The sequence below is a fragment of the Perognathus longimembris genome, chromosome 13, assembly GCF_023159225.1.
Source record: "Perognathus longimembris pacificus isolate PPM17 chromosome 13, ASM2315922v1, whole genome shotgun sequence".
In the NCBI taxonomy this organism is placed as follows: domain Eukaryota; kingdom Metazoa; phylum Chordata; class Mammalia; order Rodentia; family Heteromyidae; genus Perognathus; species Perognathus longimembris.
The window spans coordinates 61,053,621-61,076,882 of NC_063173.1; the positions used below are offsets into that span (position 1 = coordinate 61,053,621).

The 23,262-nt window shown below is 57.2% G+C and overlaps 1 protein-coding gene across 4 annotated transcripts in view; it reads left to right on the forward strand.

Annotated features, from left to right (window-relative positions):
* Positions 1–8,815, forward strand: part of Cttn (cortactin) — a 29,526-nt gene extending 20,711 nt beyond the window's left edge. For all 4 annotated transcript variants that reach the window (XM_048359707.1, XM_048359705.1, XM_048359708.1 and 1 more), the window contains 6 exons: positions 529–598; positions 1,846–1,994; positions 3,109–3,198; positions 4,217–4,394; positions 5,358–5,426; positions 7,514–8,815. In XM_048359707.1, coding sequence (XP_048215664.1) covers positions 529–598; positions 1,846–1,994; positions 3,109–3,198; positions 4,217–4,394; positions 5,358–5,426; positions 7,514–7,650 — 693 coding nt within the window. In that variant the 3' untranslated portion in view covers positions 7,651–8,815. The remainder of the gene's footprint in view (positions 1–528; positions 599–1,845; positions 1,995–3,108; positions 3,199–4,216; positions 4,395–5,357; positions 5,427–7,513) is intronic.
* Positions 8,816–23,262: the final 14,447 nt, after the last annotated feature.

The window sequence follows — 23,262 nt, forward strand, 5'->3', positions numbered from 1 at the left end:
TCCCCGCGGGCGGGACGGGCTGGGCTGCGGAAGAGGCCCTGGCCCGTCCCCAGCAGACGCAGCATCTGTGTGATCTGCATCTCCTCCCCCTCCTCGTCTCCCTCCTCCCTCCTCCCTCCCCTCCTCCTCCCCTCCTCTTCTCCCTCCTGCTCCCCCTCTTCCCCGCTCCTCGTGCTGTCCCTGAGCTGCTTTTGCTCGAGACGAGAGCTCTACCACTGGCCCCACAGGGCCACTTGGTTTTTTCTGAGTAGTTTATTGAGGTAACGGTCTCACGACATTTCCTGCGCGGGCTGGCGTCAGATCAGCCTCCCGAGTAGCGAGGATGACGGGCACGGCGCCCTGCCGTCTCTGTGCCCTCGTGCGGTGCTGAGGCACGCTGGGCAGGGTGCGGAGGGAGTGGGCCAGGCCCCGGGACCCAGGAGCGTGCGCTGCGCTGTCGGGACTTGGGGACGCTCTGGTGGTTGATCCGTGAGGCTTCGTGCGCGCGGAGTCTGAGAAGAGCGCTGTCCTCCCCTCTCCTGTGTGCAGAACGCGTCCACCTTTGAGGAGGTTGCACAGGTGTCCTCCGCCTACCAGAAGACCATCCCGGTTGAGGCTGGTGAGTCTCGCTTCCCCAACGTCCACAGTGGGCTCGGAGGGAGAAGGTGCTCAGGGTCCGGTGCGGAGCTGAGCCGGGAGCGCTGCGGCCTCAGCCCACGTGGCTACTGGGCCTTTGGGGAGACACTGGGACAGTTGACGGCGTCCCGCTTGCTCCATCGTGCCTAGTGCTGGGGCTCTAGGTGGGGCTGTTCTGCGGGCATTTCCTGGAGAGATGTCTGAATTGTGTCCCCGGGGGTCCTGTGGCAGATTCTGAGACCCGCACACAGGTCACTTCCCTGAGCTCGTTGGCCACAGCCACTGGCGGAAGAAAAGCATCTTGGCGTCCCCTTGTGAGCAAACGCGGAGGCCTCGCGCCTCACCGCGTGCCATGGACCGGGTCGCCCACCCTGTCCTGGCACGGGCTGCCAGAGTGCAATGCGGGAGAGCGGTCATCAACGGCGTGGCGAAGCAGGGTCACCAGAGGGCCTGATTGTGTGTCCCAGAGCGCTCGCTCGTGCACGATAATCTCCGAGGGCCGGGGAGTGCTCGTGGCCATCTTAGCCGATGTGTTTCAGAGGAGTTTGAAAATAAGGCCATTACACTGACCTGATAACATTCCTTTTGGAAAATAGCTGCCGTTTCCAACTTGGAAGAACACTTAGTGAGCAGAGTGGCCTGTCCCGTTCTGTCTCCTAGCGAGCGAATGGAGGCTGCCCGCGCTGGGCAGGCGAGGGGGGGAGCGCAGAGCCCCTCTCCCCCACGGGGCGGCACGTGCCGCTGTGGACATGTATTGCTTCATACAGCTCGTCACCTGAATCTTAAGGGCCCCTTACAAGGTGCATGGTGGCCCCAACAAATTCTCCAAAGCCCCGAGTTTGCATGAAAGCCTCGGGTTCCCTCCTGATGACAAACATCACCGTGTACTTTCCCGCCAACTGTGCCTGGGCACTGGACATGTCTTCCTGACACTAAAGGCACACAGCTCTTGCACAGCAGCCAGTGGAAGCATGAGTATCCAGGGGTGGAGATGTACTGTGATCAGTACTTCCCGCTGTGTTTCATCCCGAGGGAGTGCGTGGTGTGTGTGTGTGCGTGTGTGTGTGTGTGTGTGTGTGTGTGTGTGTGTGTGTGTGTGCAAGCGGAAGGTCCTGGATATGAGGCTGTGGTGCCCCGTGGGTGCCAGCCCCCTGGGAGTCGGCGTTCCCCTTGAGCAGCTTTTGTCCTGGGCTTGTATTCTGAGGGAGGTGTCCTCTCTCCTGTCTCTAGTGACCAGCAAAGCCAGTAACATCAGAGCCAACTTTGAAAACCTGGCCAAGGAGAGAGAGCAGGAAGACAGGCGGAAGGCGGAGGCCGAGAGAGCTCAGCGGATGGCCAAGGAAAGGCAGGAGCAGGAGGAAGCCAGGAGGAGGCTGGAAGTGAGGAAGCCGCGGACGGGCGGGGCTGCGTGTGGGGCGGGCTCTCCTGTGACCTTTGGGCTTTGCACACGGGTACACACCTGGCTGCACCCGGGAAGGGGAGGGGCTGGGCGTGGCGTCTGGACAGGATGGGTGAGCCCGGCCGCCCTGGCCTCCACACTAGCTTTCTGCTCGGCCTGTCGGGCCTGCCCTCCGGTGCCTTGGGTATCTCGGCTGCGGGTGGATCGCGGGCTGAGCGGGTGGTGCTTCACCAGAGAGCCCACGGACGTGGCGGCTCTGCTCAGGGCCTTCAGGAACGCTTGGCTCATTAGGTGGGTCCCCACGTCCCCAAGCACCCTCTCCTTCCACAGGCCTCTCCCGTGCGGTTACTCCCGAGAGTCTTACTCCGGGTGTCACTTCACGCCGTCTAACGCCAGGCTGCCTCGTTTCTGCAGCCTCTAGAGGGCGCCTGTGCTTCGCGGCTCCTGGCCTGTGCCTTCTTTCGACATTATGGCCTGGGGCCTGTCTCCTGTGCTCACCCCTCCTGTTAGGACAGAATGACAGGTGGTGGGGTGGCCCGGGGCAGCCTTCCCCTCAGAGGCTCCCGCAGTCACTTGTACCTCCAGTCCCTTTCACAGGCCGTGGTCACAGCAGCTGGGGGTGCAGTGCTTTGTGGCAACGAACTGTCTGTCCACCGTGGCCTGGCTGGTAGCGCTATCATGTCTGCCCCATGCGGGAGGCACTCCCCCCCTTCAGGTCCCCAGGGCTCATCAGCCGTCACCTCAGTGAGTGAGGGCCAGACCCAGAGCAGCAACAGCTGGAACAGCTGGGCCACCGGGTGGCCTGGCGAAGCCCCCCTCAGCGGTCCGTGCCAGCGGGAACCTCTGCCCCGGCGCTGTGTGGGGCAGCTTGGCATCCTCCAGTGTGGCGGGGCCTGGCACTGTGGCCCCCAGGGCGTCCTGGAGAGTGCCCGATGGGCCTCATGGCCTTGGCGGGGCGCCCTGCCCTCCTCACCCGGTGTGCGAGGGGTCCTCTGTGCTTCACTTGAGAGCTGTCCTGGCGAACGCTGGTTCTGTGGGCACAGATAGGATGTGGGCCGACCTGGCAGGGTGACGTGGCTGTCTTTCCGTGACAGGAGCAAGCCCGAGCCAAGAAGCAGACGCCCCCCGCGTCCCCCACGCCCGAGCCGGCTGAGGAGAGGCCGCCCTCCAGCCCCGTCTACGAGGTTGGTGTTTCCACTCGGTTCAGGAGCTCCCCGCCCGAGGCCCGGCGTCCTGACGCCGTCCGGGTGGTGCCAGGCGGATGTCGCGCCCGCCTGCGTGGACCAGCGCTGCTGCGGAGCCCGGGGCGGGCAGCACCCCCCACCTGGGCTGACCCTGCTCTGGGCCTGTCCCCCCACCCCGAGTCTCCTCTTTGGCTCTCGCACACTGTCTGCGCTTGGGGCTCCTTTCCACGCGCTGCCAGGCCACCGGGTCCTCGAACCACAGCGAGTCTCAGGAGCCCCTGTGGTGACTGGCGGGCGCGCTGCGGCTCCTGTCCCTGTGGCACCACTGCCCTTCCCCCGCGTGGCAGGTGTGGGGGTGTGGCCTTGAGCTGTCCCTACGTCACCAGCCTCCCAGACCGGGGCCCTGGGTGAGGAGGAGCCTGGCGCAGGCGGGTGCGCGGCCGCGGTGTGATGATCCACAGCCCTGCCGGGAGAGGGGCCGGCGTGAGGCTGCCACACCGCAAGCGGGCGGCCAGCCCCATGTTTCCCCTTGGGGCAGGGCGCTGGCTAGAGGGAGCGCGTGGCCTTTTGCTCCCTGGGCGTGAACTCTGGTGGACCTCAGCTCCTGCCTGGAGGAGGTTGCCCTACCTGCCACCCTCTCTGAGACTCCCGGGGGAGTTCCTGGTCTTGCCCTGCATGGGGAGGGCGGGCTGCGCAGAATCCTTGATTCCGACGCCAGACAGCTTAAGGGCCGGTGGTTTGAATAACTTAGGTGGTCATCTCTTAAGACCTGTGTTCTAGAATGTGGTTCTGTGGTGGCTCTGTCCCGGCAGGGATGGAGAATTTGTTAGGCCAGAACCCTGCTGCCCCCTTGCCTGCAGCTCCAGGCAGTGCCTGGAGGGGGTGGGCGGGCTGGGGTGTGTCTAGCGGGCACCACCCAAGGTGGCCCGATGAGAACCTGGGGACCAGCGCGGGCCTGCGCTCCTGGGAGGTGGGTGGACCCCAGAACGGGCCTTGAGAGGTCCCCACGGCCCCCCAGGATGCAGCCTCGTTCAAGGCAGAGCCCAGCTACCGAGGCCCCGCGGCGGGGAGTGAGCCAGAACCTGCCTACAGCACCAAGGCCACAGACCTCTCAGAGGCCAGCAGCCAGCAGGGCCTGGCCTACACCACGGAGGCCGTCTACGAGAGCACGGAAGCCCCCGGCCACTACCAAGAAGGTGAGCCTCGCTCCAGCCCCTGCCAATGGGGGGGGGGAGACCCCCCAGTCCACCCATCCATGTCCAGTGGGCGGACACGGGGCCAGACCCCGAGAAGGTCTTGCTGTAGACATGTGCTTCCCTCCCGAGACACAGGACCGCCCACCTCAGCCCTTCCCGCGGAGGTGTGGGGTGGTCTAACCTCAGCCCTTCCCAAAGCAGTATGGGCCGGCTCCAGAGCAGAAGCCGCTCCAGTCGGGAGAGCAGTGTCGGGGTGAGACGTCTTCTCACTGTCCCCCCCCACTCCTGACTGGAGGGCAGTGTTGGGTGAGACGTCTTCTCACTGTCCCCCCACTCCTGACTGGAGGGCAGTGTTGGGGTGAGACGTCTTCTCACTGTCCCCCCAACTCCTGACTGGAGGGCAGTGTTGGGGTGAGACGTCTTCTCACTGTCCCCCCACTGCCTAGAGCTATCCTGGTCTTTCCTGAGTCATTAAGACCTCTGCTCTCAAACTGAAGTGGGAGGTCTGGGCGGTGGGTGCCTGGGGTTGTAGTGCCCGCGTCTGCCCTTCAAAGCTGAAAGCCTTCTGTTGCTCTAAGGCTTGACTTCCTGCTCCCCAACCCCTGCTAGACAGGGAGATGTCGCCGTGTCCTCCTGGCACGAGTCTTGGGCGTGCTGCCCAAAGATGTCAATAGGGAAGGCGCTGGCCTGCAGTCTCTGCTCAGCTTTTGTTTGTTTGGCTTTTTGTTGTTTTTTTTTTTTTTGCCAGTCCTAGGCCTTGAACTCAGGGCCTGAGCACTGTCCCTGGCTTCTTTTTGCTCAAGGCTAGCACTCTGCCACTTGAGCCACAGTGCCACTTCCGGCTTTTTCTGTATATGTGGTGCTGAGGAATCGAACTCAGGGCTTCATGTATACGAGGCAAGCGCTCTACCACTAGGCCATATTCCCGGCCCCCTGCTCAGCTTTTTCTCACCCTGCTTTCAGAGAACACATACGATGAGTACGAGAACGATCTGGGTGTCACAGCCATCGCCCTCTACGACTACCAGGCTGGTGAGCCGCCCTCCCCCCCCTTTCCCGGAGAGTCTCACCCCAAGCCAGACTGTACTGTTTTCCTCTCTTTTGGAAGGGTGTGGCTGTGTTGTGCAGTTGGGTTTGAACTGCGGGGGAGGGGGGCATAAGCAGGCCTGTCTCAGCCCCTAGTAGTTGGAACCACATAAGCATCCGCCGCCACTCCTGGTTACAATTCCTTAACCTTCTTTCTGAGTCAAGGCCTCACTGCGGTCCCCAGGGATTATGGGAGGCCCCCCCTGCCCCCCGCCGCCCCACGGCTGGTTTCTGGGTATGGTTTTAGAACATAGTAGGTGACGGTGGCGCACACCTGTAATCCTAGCTGCTCGGGAGGCTGAGAGCTGAGGGTTCCGTGTGAAGTCAGCCCGGGCAGACATAGCCGAGAGATTCTCACCTCCAGACAACTGGCACAAAGCCAGAAATGGAGGCGTCTCAAGTGGTAGAGCACCAGCCTTGAGTGGAAAAAGCCAAGCACGACCACGGCACCCTGAGTGCAAGCAAGCCCTAGTACTGCACACACACACACACACACACACACACACACACACACACACTGTTTTTGAAATGTTACAAAAGTAGGTCATATGTTGCCAAGAACCCCCATGTCTCCTTCACCAGATCCCCCCAATCCTCCATTGCCAGATTCCACCCTACTACCTTCACCAGATCACTCCACCATCTTCATCAGATTCCCTACTGCCTTCACAGATCCCACCCCACCCCCACCTTCACAGATCTTACCCCACCTTCACAGATCCCACCCCCCACCTTCACAGATCCCACCCCACCCCCCACCTTCACAGATCCCACCCCACCTTCACAGATCCCACCCCACCCCCCACCTTCACAGATCCCACCCCACCTTCACAGATCCCACCCCACCCCCCACCTTCACAGATCCCACCCCCCACCTTCACAGATCCCACCCCACCTTCACAGATCCCACCCCACCCCCCACCTTCACAGATCCCACCCCACCTTCACAGATCCCACCCCACCCCCCACCTTCACAGATCCCACCCCCCACCTTCACAGATCCCACCCCACCTTCACAGATCCCACCCCACCCCCCACCTTCACAGATCCCACCCCACCCCCCACCTTCACAGATCCTACCCCACCTTCACAGATCCCACCCCACCCCCCACCTTCACAGATCTCACCCCACCTTCACAGATCCCACCCCCCACCTTCATAGATCCCACCCCACCCCCCACCTTCACAGATCCCACCCCACCTTCACAGATCCCACCCCACCCCCCACTTTCACAGATCCCACCCCCCACCTTCACAGATCCCACCCCACCCCCACCTTCACAGATCCTACCCCACCCCCCCACCTTCACAGATCCCACCCCCACCTTCACAGATCCCACCCCCTACCTTCACAGATCCCACCCCCCACCTTCACAGATCCCACCCCCCCACCTTCACAGATCCCACCCCCCCCCCACCTTCACAGATCCCACCCCCCCACCTTCACAGATCCCACCCCACCCCCCACCTTCACAGGTCGCATCCCCCCACCCCTCAGTCTCTGTAGGCTTTCTCAGTTCTTGAAGGCCTCAAGTGGGCATTGTTGGGGGGACAGGGCCCCCCTGGGAACACAGCTTGCCCGCTGCACGTCGCCTGCTGTCCTGCCCTCCGGGCTGTGAATGGCGAGTTCTTGCCCGTGCCTTCCTGCGTCACTGCACCTGTCCCTGGCTGTCAGGGTGGGTGCCACCACCTCATCCACGGTGGTTGAGGAGCACTTTCTGGGGTGCCAGGCAGGTCCTCTGACAGCGTTTCCAGTGCCCCTGACCTCTCCTGACGTCTCCTGTAAGGAGGCCCCCCCACGACTCGCGGAGCTCCATGTTGTGGGCATTCATTCCCTGCTTCCCGGCCGGCCCACTGTCTCGGCTTCTCAGACTTCCTGTGCCCCGGTAGAGCACCTGTGTGGTGGCCGCCCTCACTGTCGCATGTCCCTGTCCTTGGGGCCGAGGGAGCACAGTGGCTGAGGCGCACCGAGCCCGCCGCAGCGGCTGGCCGGAGGGGCCGCGCGCGAACCTCCCCCGTCTGCTCTTCCCCAGCGGGCGATGACGAGATCTCCTTCGACCCCGATGACATCATCACCAACATCGAGATGATCGACGACGGCTGGTGGCGGGGGGTGTGCAAGGGCCGCTACGGGCTCTTCCCGGCCAACTACGTGGAGCTGCGGCAGTAGCCAGGAGCCCGACGCCACCGCGGGGCGCAGGCCACGCCTTGGCCGCGCCGGGGCTCGGCTTGTGTGTTTCCAAAGGAGGGGAGGGGGATATACATACGGCTTTTATATTTAATACTTTCGCTGATGCTTTCAAAAATGTCTATGCCCCAGAACTCGCTAATATATTGTAATCGTGTTCTTAGGAGGACTTGGGTCATTGTTCTACCCACTGAAGGAATCTTTTCTTTTTCTGCCACGTTGCCTGTCACGGGCAGCCACTTTGGGGCCAGTAGTTTTCCTGCGGTGCCGAGTGCTGTGTCCTGGTGTCCAGGGTGACAGTGGCTTCTAGCGCAGGCCGGCGCACTCACGGCCACGTGTGCGGCGTGGACCGGGGCCGGGGGTGGCCAAGGCCAGCCTGGCTTCTTGGGTGAGGAGAGCGGCTGAGTCCAGCCTCAGGAACGAGAACCTCCAGTCTCGCCATGTGAAATCACAGGGTTCGTGACAGCTACAACCCAGGCTCCCCGCTAGGCTACCTCCCTGCCTCGTCTCCATCGCCGCACCTACCTTGGGACCCTGCCTTCCGTGAGGCCCCCGCCCCCGCCCGAAGGGCCACAGGGCCTGTCCCTCCCTGTTTGTCTCCGTTCCAGGCCGCCGCAAAAGGCCCGTGTTAGTGTCATGCCCGATGCTGGTGTTGGGCTCAGACCCACAGCCCCCGAAGCCTGGCAGCCCAGTGCGTGTCTGCCCCTGTGGGTGGCAGAGGTTTGCCCCATCAGGGAGTGTGCTGCTCGCCAAACCATTCCGGCACAGCACAAGGCAGTGGATGGGTTTGGCTGAAACTCAATGGGGGCGAGGCAGAGCTCCCGGGGGCCTCTCCCAGCTGCTCCCGAGTGGCTGGCCCCGCCCGCTGCTTCTCATGGCGACACCCTGGTCCCCGTGGAGAAGCCGGGAGGCTGGACCGGGCTGTCCTCGCGAGAGCCCAGCAGCCCCTTCCCTGCTTGGGACTCGGAGTGATGGAGCTTACTGCTGGCCTTTCCTCTCCAGAAGTGCACTACGGCCCAGCCCTGGCCTTTCCACTCCGGGGACAGGCTTTATAGGCGCCTGTTGTATCCGCATTTCTGTAGCACACCTCATAGGTATGATTTTTTTAATTATTAAATATTCAGAATAAACTTTTTTGATTCCATTATTTCCTTGGCTGTCTGGCTCCTTCGTTCTGCAGTGGAAGGGGCGTCGGGCCCTGTGTCTCGGTGGCCAGCTTGCCCTGCCCGCGTGGCCTGTGGCCATCTGGTCGCTCGGCTCGCCCCTGCAAGCCGCGCAGGCTCCGTGATCACAAGGCTCTGCCTCGGAGCCCACGCGGGCGCGTCTCCACCCGGGTTTGAACAAGAATTCTAAGCAAAAGAGAGAATGTATTTAACAACTCAAACCCCCAAGAGCCGTGTAGCTGACGGGCTGCCTTTCAGGACACAGCCCGAGGCGGAAGGGCCCGGTGGGCCTGGGCAGAGCAGGTCCAGGCAGCCTCGGCCTCAGGAGGAAGCGGGAGAGCCTGGCCGCCCCGTCCCCGCGCTCGCTCTGCGTGGGAGCTGGGGGGAGAGCCTGGCCGCCCCGTCCCCGCGATCGCTCTGCGCGGGAGCTGGGGGGAGAGCCTGGCCGCCCCGTCCCCGCGATCGCTCTGTGCGGGAGCTGGGGGGAGAGCCTGGCCGCCCCGTCCCCGCGATCGCTCTGTGCGGGAGCTGGGGGGAGAGCCTGGCCGCCCCGTCCCCGCGATCGCTCTGCGTGGGAGCTGGCGGGAGAGCCTGGCCACCCCGCGCTCGCTCTGCCTGCACAGGAGCTGGTGTCGCCCGTGCCACTGTAAGCTCTTGACAGGGACAGGCCCAGAGTCCCAAGTCCGACGGCAGCTCCCTCTGGTCGTGCCTCTTTCCTCCTCGTTTTGGGGGTACTGGGTGCTTGCTAGGCCGCGGCACGCTCTCCCTTGCGCCCCGCACCAGCCCTTGTGGCTTTACTTTCTTTTTTCTGACGGGGTCTGGCACGCGTGACCTAGGCTGGCACGGGGCCGTGCTCCTCCCTCCTCCGCTTCCGGAGCAGCTCGCGGGCGCTCCTGTCTTGTCAGCCCCTCACGGGTGCTGGCCTGTGCTCTAGCACCCCGTGTGGTGGCCACTCCCCATGGGGAGCTGGGGCTGCGCCGGGGAGCTGCCGCGTCTCTGGACGGGGTGCGGTGGGCCTCCGCCTTTCAGGCTGGCGCTCTGTGATTTGAGGATCAGGATGGGACCGGCCGCTGCGGCCTCCCCACCCGGCGGGGCAGCCGGGTCTCCTGTGGAGCCCCCTGCAGGCCGGGTGGACAAGTCCCTCCCACCCTGTGTGAGGGGGTGGGGAGCCGACGGGAGGGGCCGCGCCTGGGGCGCAGACGGGCAAGCCGTGGCCGCGGGTGGGGGGCAGTGGGGAGCACGGGGTGCCCTGCAGGTCAGGCCCGCTCCCGCGTCCTCACACGACGTCCTGGAGGGGCTGGCGTTCCGGTCTGGTCTGCGTGCTGGCTCTGCCTCAGTGCCGCAGCCGGGGGGAGGGGTCGTCCTGCCGCGGTGTTCGGTTCCAGCCGTGGACTCTGGCACTAGGAGGGGTGTGCCCTGGGGGTACTCCTGGGCTGGCCAGGGGCTCTCCTGTGTTCCTCTGCCCTGCAGGCCACCCACGCAGGGCTCCACACGTCATGGGCCCTGCTGTGTGCATGGCCGGTGCCCACTTGCCATCTGCAGTGAGGCTGGAGATTGCTGCAGTGTGACGTCTCACAAGCGGGGTACCCCACGCAGCGGCCCCTCCACATCCCGCCCTTGGAGGCTGCGGTGGCAGGGTTCCTTGAATCCACAGGTTTGAGACCAACTTGGGCGGCAGAGTGGGACCCTGGCAGAAGAATCACTGGTGACAGAAGTGAGTGGGGGGAGCCGAGTTGAATGTCCCTTCCCCAGGGGCCTGCGACGGGACACGCCGAGGCTCCCCTGGGTCTCCTGTTTGGAATTCTTTTTTTTTTTTTTTTGGGCAGTCCTGGGCCTTGGACTCAGGGCCTGAGCACTGTCCCTGGCTTCTTCCCGCTCAAGGCTAGCACTCTGCCACTTGAGCCACAGCGCCGCTTCTGGCCGTTTTCTGTATATGTGGTGCTGGGGGAATCGAACCCAGGGCCTCGTGTATCCGAGGCAGGCACTCTTGCCACTAGGCCATATCCCCAGCCCCTCCTGTTTGGAATTCTGTTCAAAACACTGGATGGGCCAGCAGGTGCCAGGGACGCCGGAATCGTGACACTGCGGCACCATGATTGTGGTTTGAAGCCAGCTGGGGTGGGACAGTCCAAGAGACTTATTTTCCATGAACCACTGAAAAGCTGGAAGAACGGTAGCGGAAGTGGTGGAATGCCAGCGTCGGGCAAAATAGCTCGGGACAGTGCCCAGCCCCTAAATTCAGGCCCCAGTGCCGACGCAAGGAACAAAGCACCGTCTAAAGGAGCCTGGGCCTCTCGTTTTCTGTTTCCCCTGGTGATGTGCTGTTTGCAACCTAGAGAAGCAAGCTCTGCTCTTGGCTGCCTGGAAAGGGATTGTAGAAGGGACCTAGTCAATCCACAGTGAGGGCTGCTGTTTGAAACCCGCCTGGCTGGGCAGGGAGGTTCATGAGACTTACCTCTAATAAACTACCAAAAGAAGCTACAGGTGGAGCTATGCTTCACGTGGTAGTGGAGTGGTAGCCTTGAGCTGCCACCACCATCATCCATTAATGCCTACAGATTATCTAAGACGGCTGAATTGCCATTTGTGGGCTGGAAGATTTCCCATGAGCACCTACCACCTTCCATTAGTGTCCAGTGATACTTCCTGTTACCGAGCCCTCCTGGGGGGGGGGGTAAGGGAAATGCCACACAGCTGTGGTGTGAACCAGTACCTTTATGAGCCCACGCGCGGGCACTGGCACCTGGAGGAGTCCCGACGGAGGGGACTCAGGCTCCGTGGGACAGCATGAGAACGTTCTGGAGGTGGATGTGGTGACCAATGCCCTTGGCAGTGGCTGAGATGGTGAAGCCAAGGGCCTTTGGCCACAATGGAAAAGCTTTTTAGGCTACTTGGGAGGCTGAGAGCTGAGGATCACGGTTCAAAGCCAGCCCAGACCAGAAAGTCCGTGAGACTCTTGTCTCCAGTCAACCACCAAATAAGCGGGAAGTGGCGCTGTGACTCAGGTGGTAGAGCGCTAGTTACCCTTGAGCAAAAAGCAGCTCAGGGACAGAACCCAGGCCCTGAATTCAAGCCCCAGGACCTGCACACACAAAAGGTCTTCTTTTGTAATCTCTTAAAGCACAGGCTTGCTTTGAGCTCATGTATTTTCCCTTAAGGGGTGAACATTTGTTGGGGATTCACGCTGCCCTTCCCCCAGCAGTGTAAAAGCTAGCCACCCCCATCTTCCGGCTTCAACCAGAAGAGAAGTCCCCGCCCCTGGGGGGCAAGCACGTGTGTGCCATCATGGCGGCGGAGCCCCCAGAGACCCAGCTCTTGGAGGGCTGTGGTCTCCGCCCATAGAGGAAGTTTCATGACATCACCTGATGGGCAGCCTAGCTCAGCCAATCAGCTAGTCAACCCAAGTCCCTCCTCTTCGTTCCCGCCATTACCGTTATGTAAACCTCCTCCCTGAGTAAAGATTCTTTTGAGACCGGTGGACCATCCAGACCGACTCCCCGGAATTTCTTTCCTGCGTCGGCTCCGGACACGCAAGGGGGACGGACGGGGAAGGGGATTTCGCCATTTCTCCTCAGCTTAGCGCAGTCCGGCGGGAGGGGTAGGGCTGAGTGTCTTTCACAGTTTGGGATCAGGCATCCCCCCCGGGAGAAACGGGGGGAAGGGGGTCCCGAGCCCCCAACAAACTTTGTTTATTTTCGCAGTACCAGAGTTTGACCTCAGGCCTTGTGCCTGGAAAGGAGGTAGCTTCTCAGGGAAGGACACTGTGCCAGCCCCAAGCCAGACTTCCTACAGAACAGGGAGAGTGGCTCGTGCTGCTCCGGCCCCCCATGCCTGGGGCAGCCCTGTGGCTGCAGGCCCAGCACCCCAACACTGGGCGTGAGCTCCCCCCACAGGCACCGCACTTTCTTCTCGGCACAGGTAAGCTGAGTCAGGCAGGCGGTTTGTTCTTTCTGTGCGCCCGTGGTGCTGAGGGTGGAACCGGGGTCCGCGCACGCTGAGCAGCCGCTCTCTTCACCTGAGCGCCGCACCTCCTCTCGTTTGCGTTTTTGAATTGACACGTATAACACATAATGTGTATGGCCTCGGGCATGATGTTTTTAAGCTGTGTACTTTGTAGGATGACCTGCACGCACCTCCAGTAAATGCTGAATGGGGAGCACGGTTCGTATCTGCTCTTGGCAAATCTGGATACGTTGTTGCTAGCTTTCCCTCATCCTCAGCTACAATACGAAACTGTCATCCTTCATTATCAGTGTGTATGCGCTGGGGTTTCAATGCAGGGCTCCTGGCTTGCTAGGCGCTTGTTCTACTGCTTGGTTCACGTCTCCAGCTTATTTTTCTGGTTATTTTTGAGACAAGACCACTTGAGGCTCCCCCCCCCCCCCTGCTTCTAGCTGGCCCGGAAGCAGGCTCCCCAGTCTCCGCCTCCCACATAGCTGGGATGGCAGGTGTGCCCCAGTCACTGTGCTCAGCCATTTGTTGAGATGGGGGCCTCATGAACTTTTTGCCCCAGAAGGCCTTGAACCATAATCTTGATCCTCACCTCTCCAGTAGCAGGGATTACAGGTGGGAACCACGGTACTTGGCAAGCTTTGGGTGTTTCCGTTTTGGTTCTTTTTTTTTTTTTTTTTTTTTTTTTTTGGCCAGTCCTGGGCCTTGGACTCAGGGCCTGAGCACTGTCCCTGGCTTCTTCCCGCTCAAGGCTAGCACTCTGCCACTTGAGCCACAGCGCCGCTTCTGGCCGTTTTCTGTATATGTGGTGCTGGGGAATCGAACCTAGGGCCTCGTGTATCCGAGGCAGGCACTCTTGCCACTAGGCTATATCCCCAGCCCCCGTTTTGGTTTTTTTTTTTTTTTTTTTTTTTTTTTTTTTTTTTTTTAAATAGCAATTTTTTTTTTTTATTAATTGGACATAAATTTTTTTACAAGGTGTTGTGCAAAGAGGGTGCAGTTACATAGTAGGGCAGTGTGAACATTTCTTATGATATCTTACAACCTGTTTTTCTATCCCTTGTCTAGGTCAGGTTGACATATATGCAATATACAATGTATCAAGAACATATACAGTATTCACAGACTTGGTCTCTACTGTCTCTCCGTCTCCCTTTGTTAACAGTCATATATCAGGGAGATCATGCCCCTTTGTTTTCTGTGTTCTAGGCTTGTCTCACTCAACATTATTTGTTCGAGTTCCGACCATTTCCCTGCAAATAACAATATTTCACCATTCCTAATCGCTATGTAGTATTCCATTGTGTATAAGTACCATATTTTTTGGATCCATTCGTCTGTGGAGGGGCATCTGGGTTGTTTCCATATTTTAGCTATTGTGAATTGTGCCGCGATAAACATGGTAGTACAAATGCCTTTTTGATATCTTGGATTTTGCTGTTTAGGATAGATGCCTAGGAGTGGTATGGCTGGGTCATAGGGTAGGTCTATATTGAGCTTTTTGAGAAACCTCCATACTGTTCTCCAAAGTGGTTGTACTAATTTGCACTCCCACCAACAATGGAGAAGGGTTCCTCTTTCCCCACAGCCCCTCCAGCATTTGTTGTTTCCTGAGTTCAGAGTATAGGCCATTCTAACTGGGGTGAGGTGGTATCTCAGGGTTGTTTTTATTTGCATTTCCTTTACTAGCAGGGATGTTGAGCATTTCCTCATATGTTTCTTTGCCATTTTTATATCTTCTCTTGTGAAGTCTCTCTTTAGCTCTTTTGCCCATTTCCTAATAGGTTTATTGGGCTTGGAGGGGCTTAGTTTTTTGAGTTCTCTGTAGATGACCGATATCAGGCCTTTGTCTGTTGCTGTGCTGGTAAATATCCTTTCCCATATCGTTGGCTGTCTTTCTATTTTGGTGGCTATGTCCTTAGCTGTGCAGAAACTTTTTAATTTGTAGTAGTCCCATTTGTCGAGTCTTTCTCCTATTTGTTGTGCCCCTGGGACTCTATTCAGGAAATTCCTTCCTGTGCCTATAAGTTCTAGTGTCTTTCCTACTCTGTCCTTCAGTAGTTTCAAGGATTCAGGTCTGATGTTGAGGTCCTTGATCCATTTTGAGTTGATCTTGGTGCATGGTGATAGGCTTGGGTCTACTTTGAGTTTTCTGCATATGGCTGCCCAGTTCTCCCAGCACCAGTAGTTGAAGAGGCTATGTTTATTCCATTGTATATCTTTAGCTCCTTTGTCGAATATCAGTTGGCTGTAAGAGTGCGGTTTTATTTCTGGGTCTTCAGTTCTAATCCATTGGTCTTCCGATCTGTTTTTATACCAATACCATGCTGTTTTTGTTATGATGGCCTTGTAGTAGATCTTGAAGTCAGGTATTGTGATACCTCCTGCATTGCTTTTTTTGCCTAGAATTGCTTTGGCTATTCTAGGTTTTTTGCTGTTCCATATGAATTTATGGATTGGTTTCTCTATTTCAGTGAAGAATGTCCCAGCCCCCGTTTTGGTTCTTGCTGCCAGCCGCCCTTGCTGGGAAGGGCAGGCACTAGCAGGCGCCTGCGACACCGCACTGAGCAACATCCTTGCATTTGTTTAGAGAACTTACCTATGATCTTTGGATTTTTTTTTCTGGTTCTGGGGTTTGAACTCAGGCTCTGGACTCTGTCCCTGAGCCTCTCTGTGCTCAAGGCTAGCGCTCTACCACTTGAGCCACAGTGCCACTTCTGGCGTTTTCTGAGTTGTTCTTTGGAGATAAGAGTCTTATGGACTGACTGGCTTTGAACTGTGATCCTCAGAACTTAGCCTGCTGAGTAGCTAGGATTACAGGCTTGAGCCACCAGTGCCTGGCTGATCTAATTTATTTAAGCGGTTTACATTTCCTTGGAATAGCTTTCCCCATTTTTTTTTTTGTGTGTGTGTGTGCCAGTCTTCGGGTTTGAACTTAGGGCGTGGGCACTGTCTCTGAGCTTTCTTGCTCAAAGCTAGCACTCTACCACTTGAGCCACAGCTTCACTTCTGGATTTGTGCTAGTTAATTGGAAATGAGAGTCTCATGGACTTTCCTGCCTCAGATGGCTTTGAACCATGATCCTCACATCTCAAGCCTTCTGACAGGTAGGATGATAGGTGTGAGCCACTGACACCCGACTTGTATTTGGTAGTTGTTATTGCTCTGTATCCCAGGCTGACCCTGACTTGAGACCCTCCTGCCTCAGCCTCCTGAGTGCCGAGAGTACAGATGTGCACGTGTAGTCCCTGTCTGGCCATCCCGACCACTTCTGTGTCTGTACTGGTACTGGAGCTTGAACTCAAGACCCTCTGTTCTCTGCTGTTTCACTCAAGGCTGGTGCTCTATGACTTGCACCACATTCCAGTTCTAGGCTTTTTGCTGGTTAATTGGAGTTAAGAGTTTGGCAGATTTGTCTTCTACCATTGTGCTTTCACTAAACTCTCTGCGGAAGTGCGAAGTGATTTCAGGTTTACAGGGAAGTGCAAATTGAATGCAGAGAGTTCCTGCATACCCCACTCAGTTTTCTCCTAAGATTAACACCTTGCCTAGGTGCACTTAGGAAAATGAGAAACACACCGATGAAAATGGGAAACCATTGTGTGGGGTGTAATGCTCTTAAACCACAGTCTTTGTTAGATCTCGTACATTTTTCCTTAAGTGCTTTTTGGCTACTCCAAGATCCAACCCAGGATTTCACATTGAATTTAAACAAACGTTTTTTGTTGTTTCCCCTCACCCCCCGTAAAGATTAGACATATTGAGGCATTATTTGCATGGCCACAATTCACAGATTTAGGATACATAACACCATGGCTTTTAGTGTACTTACAGATTATGGTGACATTTCTGCTGTTTAATTCGTCCCCAAGGAAACCATGTATTTTCAGTATTTGCTGTCCATCCTTCTAATCCCCAGGAGGCCACTCTCTGTCTCAGTGGATTGGTGTGTTGCGGGCACTTTATGTAAATGGCCTCTTACATTATGGCCACCTGTGACTGGCATATTTGAACATAGGGCCTTGAGCTGGCTAGGCAGGTACTCGCTCTTCGGCTGAGCACTGTTTAGGACTGGTTATTTTGGACAGATTAGGGGACTGTCCACGGCTCCCCCACATTTCTTGGGAATCTTTTATTGTAGGTACTGAGACAATGGACAAGACAGACGAAATGGAATTCCTCTGCGAGAGACATTTTTGCATCCTACGGAAGCAAGAAGACATTATTTAAGTGACTGTGAATTGCTCTCTATTAGGCCAGCCAAACATGGTGTCAGGTATGAAATGAAGATGTTACACGGGCCAGCTTCCAGGGGTCCAGGTGACAGTGTCTTCAGCCTGGGGTAAGCTGTCCCGGCCACAGACTCCCAAGACCCAGCCTTGTGCCCCGAGTGTCTCCCACACGAGCCTTGCCGACACCCAGCTCGCATCCGCAGACGTGGGTGTCTGTCACCTGGGTTGACGTGTGTCATGGCAGTCTCAGGGTGATGTGTAAACCATACCCTCGCTGAGCAGGGCGTAGCACGCCGTGGGAACGCTGAAAACTGGAAATGAGATGTTCAGCGGAAAGCGGCGCATCCAGAAAATTCCAGTCAGTCGAGTGTGGTGGTGGGTGTGGGCTCGGGCTCACCCCTCGAGGAGTGGAGAACGCGTTCTGAGGCCCCCGCTGGGTGGGCCGCCACCACACTTCCATGTCCGAGAGGTGGACGCCGGAGGCCAGGGAGTGGGTGGGGAGGGGACTGCAGGGGCGTCCGCCCTCCCAGAGAGGCAGGGGGGAGGGCGGACAGGCCGGGGGCCGCTCTTGGTGCGGCTCAGGGTACTCCCAGTACTTGATGTTTGCTGATCTTGAGGCACTGGCGTTTGAACTCAGGACCTTCTGCTCCGAGTGGAGCCGCGCCTCCCAGCCAAGCCCACGCCCTCAGGCCGCACGCTGCAGCTCTGGGGCCCCCCAGGAGCAGCCTCCTCCTGGACACCGGGGACGGCTGGGGCGGGGCCTGGAGCGCCCGCCCCCTTGGTCCCGCCCATCTCAGCCATACGGATTGGCTGGAAGAAGCCCTGCCCCCTCCAGCAGAGCCTACCATAGGCTCAGGGTCTTTGCCTGTGATTGGGCTACGCGAGACATGTGACCCGCCGGCCCAGCATCCTTTGCGCCTCCTTCAGCCACAAGGTGGGAGAAGAGCGGCCGTTGACCCCGAGGCGGCTCGGCCGGTCTCTGGGACTGCTCGGCCCCTCTGTCCAGGAGCCGCGCGGGCACCGACGAGGGTGAAGACCCCGATGCCGGCCACGGTAAAAGCGCGGGAGAGACCGACTTCGTGAGGGCGGCCTGTGGGGACGCGGCAGGAGGAAGGCCGCAGGGCTGGAGGGAGGGAGGCGTGGCCGATGGTGGGCGTGGCCAGAGATACATGACATAGCCAGGGGCGTGGCCCCGACGGTGGTGGGCGTGGCCAGGAGGGGCTGGCCTGACCAGTGGGCGTGGCCAGGAGGGGCCTGGCCTGGCCGGGTGGACCGAGCTGGCCTCATACGCCTCCTAGGTGCCACACATCCACAGCGGGTTCTTTCATAGCCAAGGCGCTGGGTGCAGGGCCGACCCGCCGGGGTCACAGGTCACTAGTGTGGGCATTTCCCGTGTGGCTGCCAGAACTGTCACCCGTTCAGCCATGTGGAAGGAGAGGAGTGTGAAAGCTCTTAGCTGGAGGGTCTATGATGAAGATTGTCAGATAACTTAGTCCTGACTGGCGGGGAACTTGTGATCCTTCTGCCTCAGACTCCTGTGTGCTGGGATTACAGGTATGACCCTCACACCTGGGAAGGACAGGGTCTAATTTTGTTTGTTTGTTTGTATTGGTCCCGGGCCTCGAACTTAGGGCCCAGGCTCTGTCTCTTAGCTCTTTTGCTCAAGGCTGGCCTTCTGCCACTTTACGCACACCTCCATTTCTGGCGTTTTGCTGGTCATTTGGAGATGAGAGTTTCATGGGCTTTTCTGCCCAGGCTGGCTTTGAACTGTAATTTTTAGATCTGAGTCACATGAGTAGCTAGGATGCAAGTGTGAGCCAACAGTAAGAGTCTCGTTTTCTAGATCAGGCTTGAGGTCTTGTTGAGAAGAGGGTTGAGAGTTGCCTGGCTGGAGTTTGGCCACGAGGGGAATCTTTGTCATCTTCTGCCCTGAGCTAAGGCAGTTTGTGAGAAAAGCAGAGCTGTCCCACAGGGCGGATCTTCCTGAGGGGTTGGAGGGCAGGAAGCATGCCCTTGGTCAGCTGGCCTTTGAAAGTAGCAGTCAGTGCTTGGGGAGGTGGGAGGTGTGATTGTGTGTGTATGTGTGCTCTGCTCTGTCTGGTGGCTCAGGAAGCCATACGTGTGCGTGTGTGTGTGTGTGTGTGCCCATGTGCATGACCTCCCAGGCACTTTGGCAGCCAGCACAGAGGACACCCTCTGTTGACATCTTGGCTAGAGCAAGGTGAGCAGGGAAGAATGCTTGCTTACAGAAGCAGATGGGTTAGGGCAGATGGGCCGGGATGGGTGGGCCTGGGGCAGTGCTGCTCCCATAATTGCACCTGGCTGGCCTTTCATGCTGTGTTCAGAGCTCTCCTTTTGAGTTCTTCTCACTGTAAGGAACCACCACAGGCTCCCGAGCCCTCCAGGGAACGCTGCTCTGGGTTCCTATGTGGAGGAGGGGAGCTGCCTGTAGGGCGCTAAAGGTTTCAGAGTATGTGGTTCCCCCAGAGCCCCGGTGTCTCTTTTGGGGCCTTTGCAGTCACATTTGATAAACTTCTGCTTGAAAATGGGGCATTTATTTTTAGCTTGACCAGATGGCAGGTTTTGAGGCCAAGAAAGACTGCTGCCGCTCCCTCCCCGCCTCTGGCTTTATGTGAACTTCAAGGTGATGGCTCTGGAGCTGTGCGCTGCCTGGCCGTCCGTTGCGTGTTCAGCCCTTGTGTCATTGGGGTGGCCCATTTCTCACGGAGAAGGGCCATGGTGGTAGGCAAGGAGCCTGGCCGTTGTGAGCACCAGAACTGGCTCTGGCTGAGTTGGACCCTGAAGAAGCAAGTCTGGAGGTTCCGGGGTAGTACCGGAAGAGCGTCCCCAGAAGGCCTGGGGAAGACCAGCCTGGGGGTTGTCCCCCCCCCTGTGGTGAGCACTCTGCCTTCAGGAGAATTGGCTCTAGCTGCCTGTGGGCCATGGCGTTGGCATCTGCTCTCCAGCCTTAGGGTCTTCATCCGAAAGGAGTTGCTGGTGACACTTTGCTCTTGGGTTCTTGTAAAACAGCAGCAGCCCTGGCGCCTGTGAGCCAGGCTTCCATGCCTCTGGCTACCCTGAGCTGACTCAGCGTGGGGACCCCCACCTTGCCCGGCCCTCTGAAACCTGCCAGTCCCCTCACAAGGGACGTGGAAAGAGAGAACGCCCTTGTCACCAGGGGCAGGTTCTGATTCCTTCGCTACAGAGGGACTGGGTCAGGAAGGCTGGTGACAAGCTGGGGATCTCTGAGACTCGCTGTGGGCTTTGGCAAGACCGGCTTTCCTCACTGGTAAAATGGGGCAGTTAGGCCCTCGGGGTGGGGCTCCCCATGGTGCCAGGAGCTGACAGCATAGGTAGCCATCCTGCCTCTGGGGCCTACCAGCACACCTGCCGGCAGGGCTGAGGCTGCCCGTGCTGGGCACCCCTCTTGCTCTCTGGGTTCTTGAGTTGGGAGAATGCATTTTGCACTCATCTCAGGCAGTGGCAGAGTGGCTTGCCTTTGGTGGCTGCTGAATGATCTCTAGGTTCTGTGACCTGGCTGTACACTTGATCCACACCTCATCAGGGTCCAGGGCCCGGCTGCCTGGCCAGTCCCCAGTGGCAGTGTCACAGGGGCACCGTTGTGCTCCACCTTACCTTTAGCGTTTGGTCCCATGGCAGGTGCTGTAGAGCAGAGGTGGAGAGTGGAAGGGAGGTTCCCAAGTTCTTGGCTACCTTGGCTTCCTGGAACTACGTAATTTGGATGTCCACCTGACTTTGTAGCCTGTGACACAGCCCTGATGACAGTGCTGCGGCGTCAGCGGATGCAGGGGCCAGTTCCAGTGTGAGGACTCGTGTGTGGCACGACCGCTCAGGGGTGTGTCAGTGGACAGAGCAGATGGGATTTGCTCAGCCTCCGGAGGTGCCCGTGAGCTGCTCCCCTCTGGAAGGCGTGCCCTGCCCATCCTCTCTCGCTGAGACTCCTCGGGTCCCACAGGCAGCGTGATGGCACCTAGTGTGCTCCCCCATCTCTCCGTGTTCACCCAACCCCGAGGCCGGAGGGTGCTCGGGAGCCCCACAGTGAACTTCCAGGACAGAGCCTGACAGTGTTGAGACCAGAGGCAGACATAGGGATTTCTTTGCATCATTTTTCTTTTAGAAGGAAGACTCTTGTGTGGCTTTCATCACTAAATAGGACTATTTTGTGCATTCTTAACAAAATGGGAGAACTAATAAAAATTGATGACTACTGCTGACCTCGGTGAGCATTACTGACAAGAACCACCAGGGGGCGACACAACACAAGGGAGGAAGGACTGAAAGCCCAGGACTCCATCCACATGACTTGTATGAAAATTCTCAGACACGTTTATATTGTAGTTAAGTGAAAATACTGAAAGTGATACAGTAGAGAGCACTTTTGATGGAAAATTAACTGAGAACACAATCTTGTTTCAATGTGGTTTTTATTTTAAACTTAAATGACTGTATATTCCACAGTCTTCTGATGAGCAAGGCTCCAGAATTAGGGCGAGGTCTTCTCAACATTTCATTCCTCCAGTCACTTTTAAATTTACGCTGTGCATTGATATGGGCTTCTCAGTTCAGAAAACAAGGCACTATAACTATTTTTTTATCAGCTACATACATGGAAGATAGGCTCATCCTCTCATTAAATAAATATACAGCATTTGAATACAATATGGTTTATGCAGATCAGGTTCAAAACACCCAAGGCACACACTTTGCTTTTTACCTTTTTTTTCTTTTCTGATTTATTTGGAGGCTCATATTAAAGTTTCAGAATTGCTATGAACCAAGAGTTCCAGAGTAGAAGCAATGAACAGTGAGTGTTGTAATTTTAACATAAAACAGTCAAGACGGTGAGATGGAGACATGGTATAGGGAGCAGAGGGGAAAACAGCTACCGCGTGGACCGACTGGGCAGTGGTGGGGTCTGCGGAAGTCAAGCAGAGTCTGGGGACCATCGATGGCGCTCCCCACAAAGCGGGCAGTCACTGTGCGGCAGCTGCCCGCTCCCCGGGCCACGGAGGCAGTTCTCCCACTTGCACACGCACGTGGCAGCCACAGGTACAGAGATCCATGCCAGACCACTGCAGTCCAGGGAGAAGAAAAAGTCTTCCAATAATGTGTCTCCCCTAAGAAGACATACTGATCTTCATCTAAGGAAGAGGTCTGGGAGAAACCCTTGGGTGTGAAGTTGGGGTGGTGAAGGTTTGAGAGGAACTATTAGAAGGTGAGGCAAGACTGAGGGATTATTTAGACTTCTGCATGAACTGGGGACAGGCCAAAGTAGAAGGAACTTCAGAAGCTGAGAACCCATTTCCACTGAGGAAGCCCAAGAGGTTCAGTGTTTTAAGTGAAACGTGCTTCCTTATGAAGCACAGGAGGATAGCGCAGGTCTTCCTGGCTCGGTTCTTCACCAGAAGATACACATCCTCTTTGCTCCAGGCTTGAGTGTGTGGCTGGCTTGTCAACGTGTTGTAGGGTTATGCCAGCCAAAGAGGCTGCCGCTCCTGGCTGGGCCTTAGGGCTAGAAGGCAGTGTGCATGGGCAGGGGACACCTGTCCTCCCAGGAGCGGGAGCTGAACAGGGCCGGACTCCCGGGTCCCCCGAGGCCGGGCCGCAGCCCCTGCTGTGGCCGCGGGAGCGGTCACAGAAGCCAGGGAAGACGCTTGGCACATTTCTGAGACAAGATACAGATTTCTGGTTAGACAGGAACGTACGTGAGGAGAGGGACCCAGGACTCATAGGTCAATAAGTTTCTAGAGGTAAAGCTGGCTCTGACATTTCCAGTATCCTACGCTAGACTGCAAGGTTGGCAACTCCACATTTGTTTAATTCAGACAGCTTTTACTGTTTGCAATCAGAATCACAACCTTAGTGCAAGAGTATATTTATTTTTTTTTTACAGTAATTTTGGTTGCCATACAAGAGATTTAAGGAGTGGGAGAAAGTGCAAATTACAGGAGCTTTTTTTTTTTTTTTAATAAAGTCTAAAAAGAACAAAAGCACAAAAGTAACAGCAACATAGATAATGCGAACATGTGTCATTACACAAACTATAGTGTGAAACATATTAGTATTTAAAAAACAAAAACAAATTGTTAATGGGAAAATTAACTTCTGTGGCTCACACACAAAAAGTTGTTGCCAGATCAACTGGATAATGTTTGCTTGTTCAATAACTCAGAAAAAAGTCACCATTTTATTAACTAAGGTACCACAAATAATTATGTAAAGTCCAG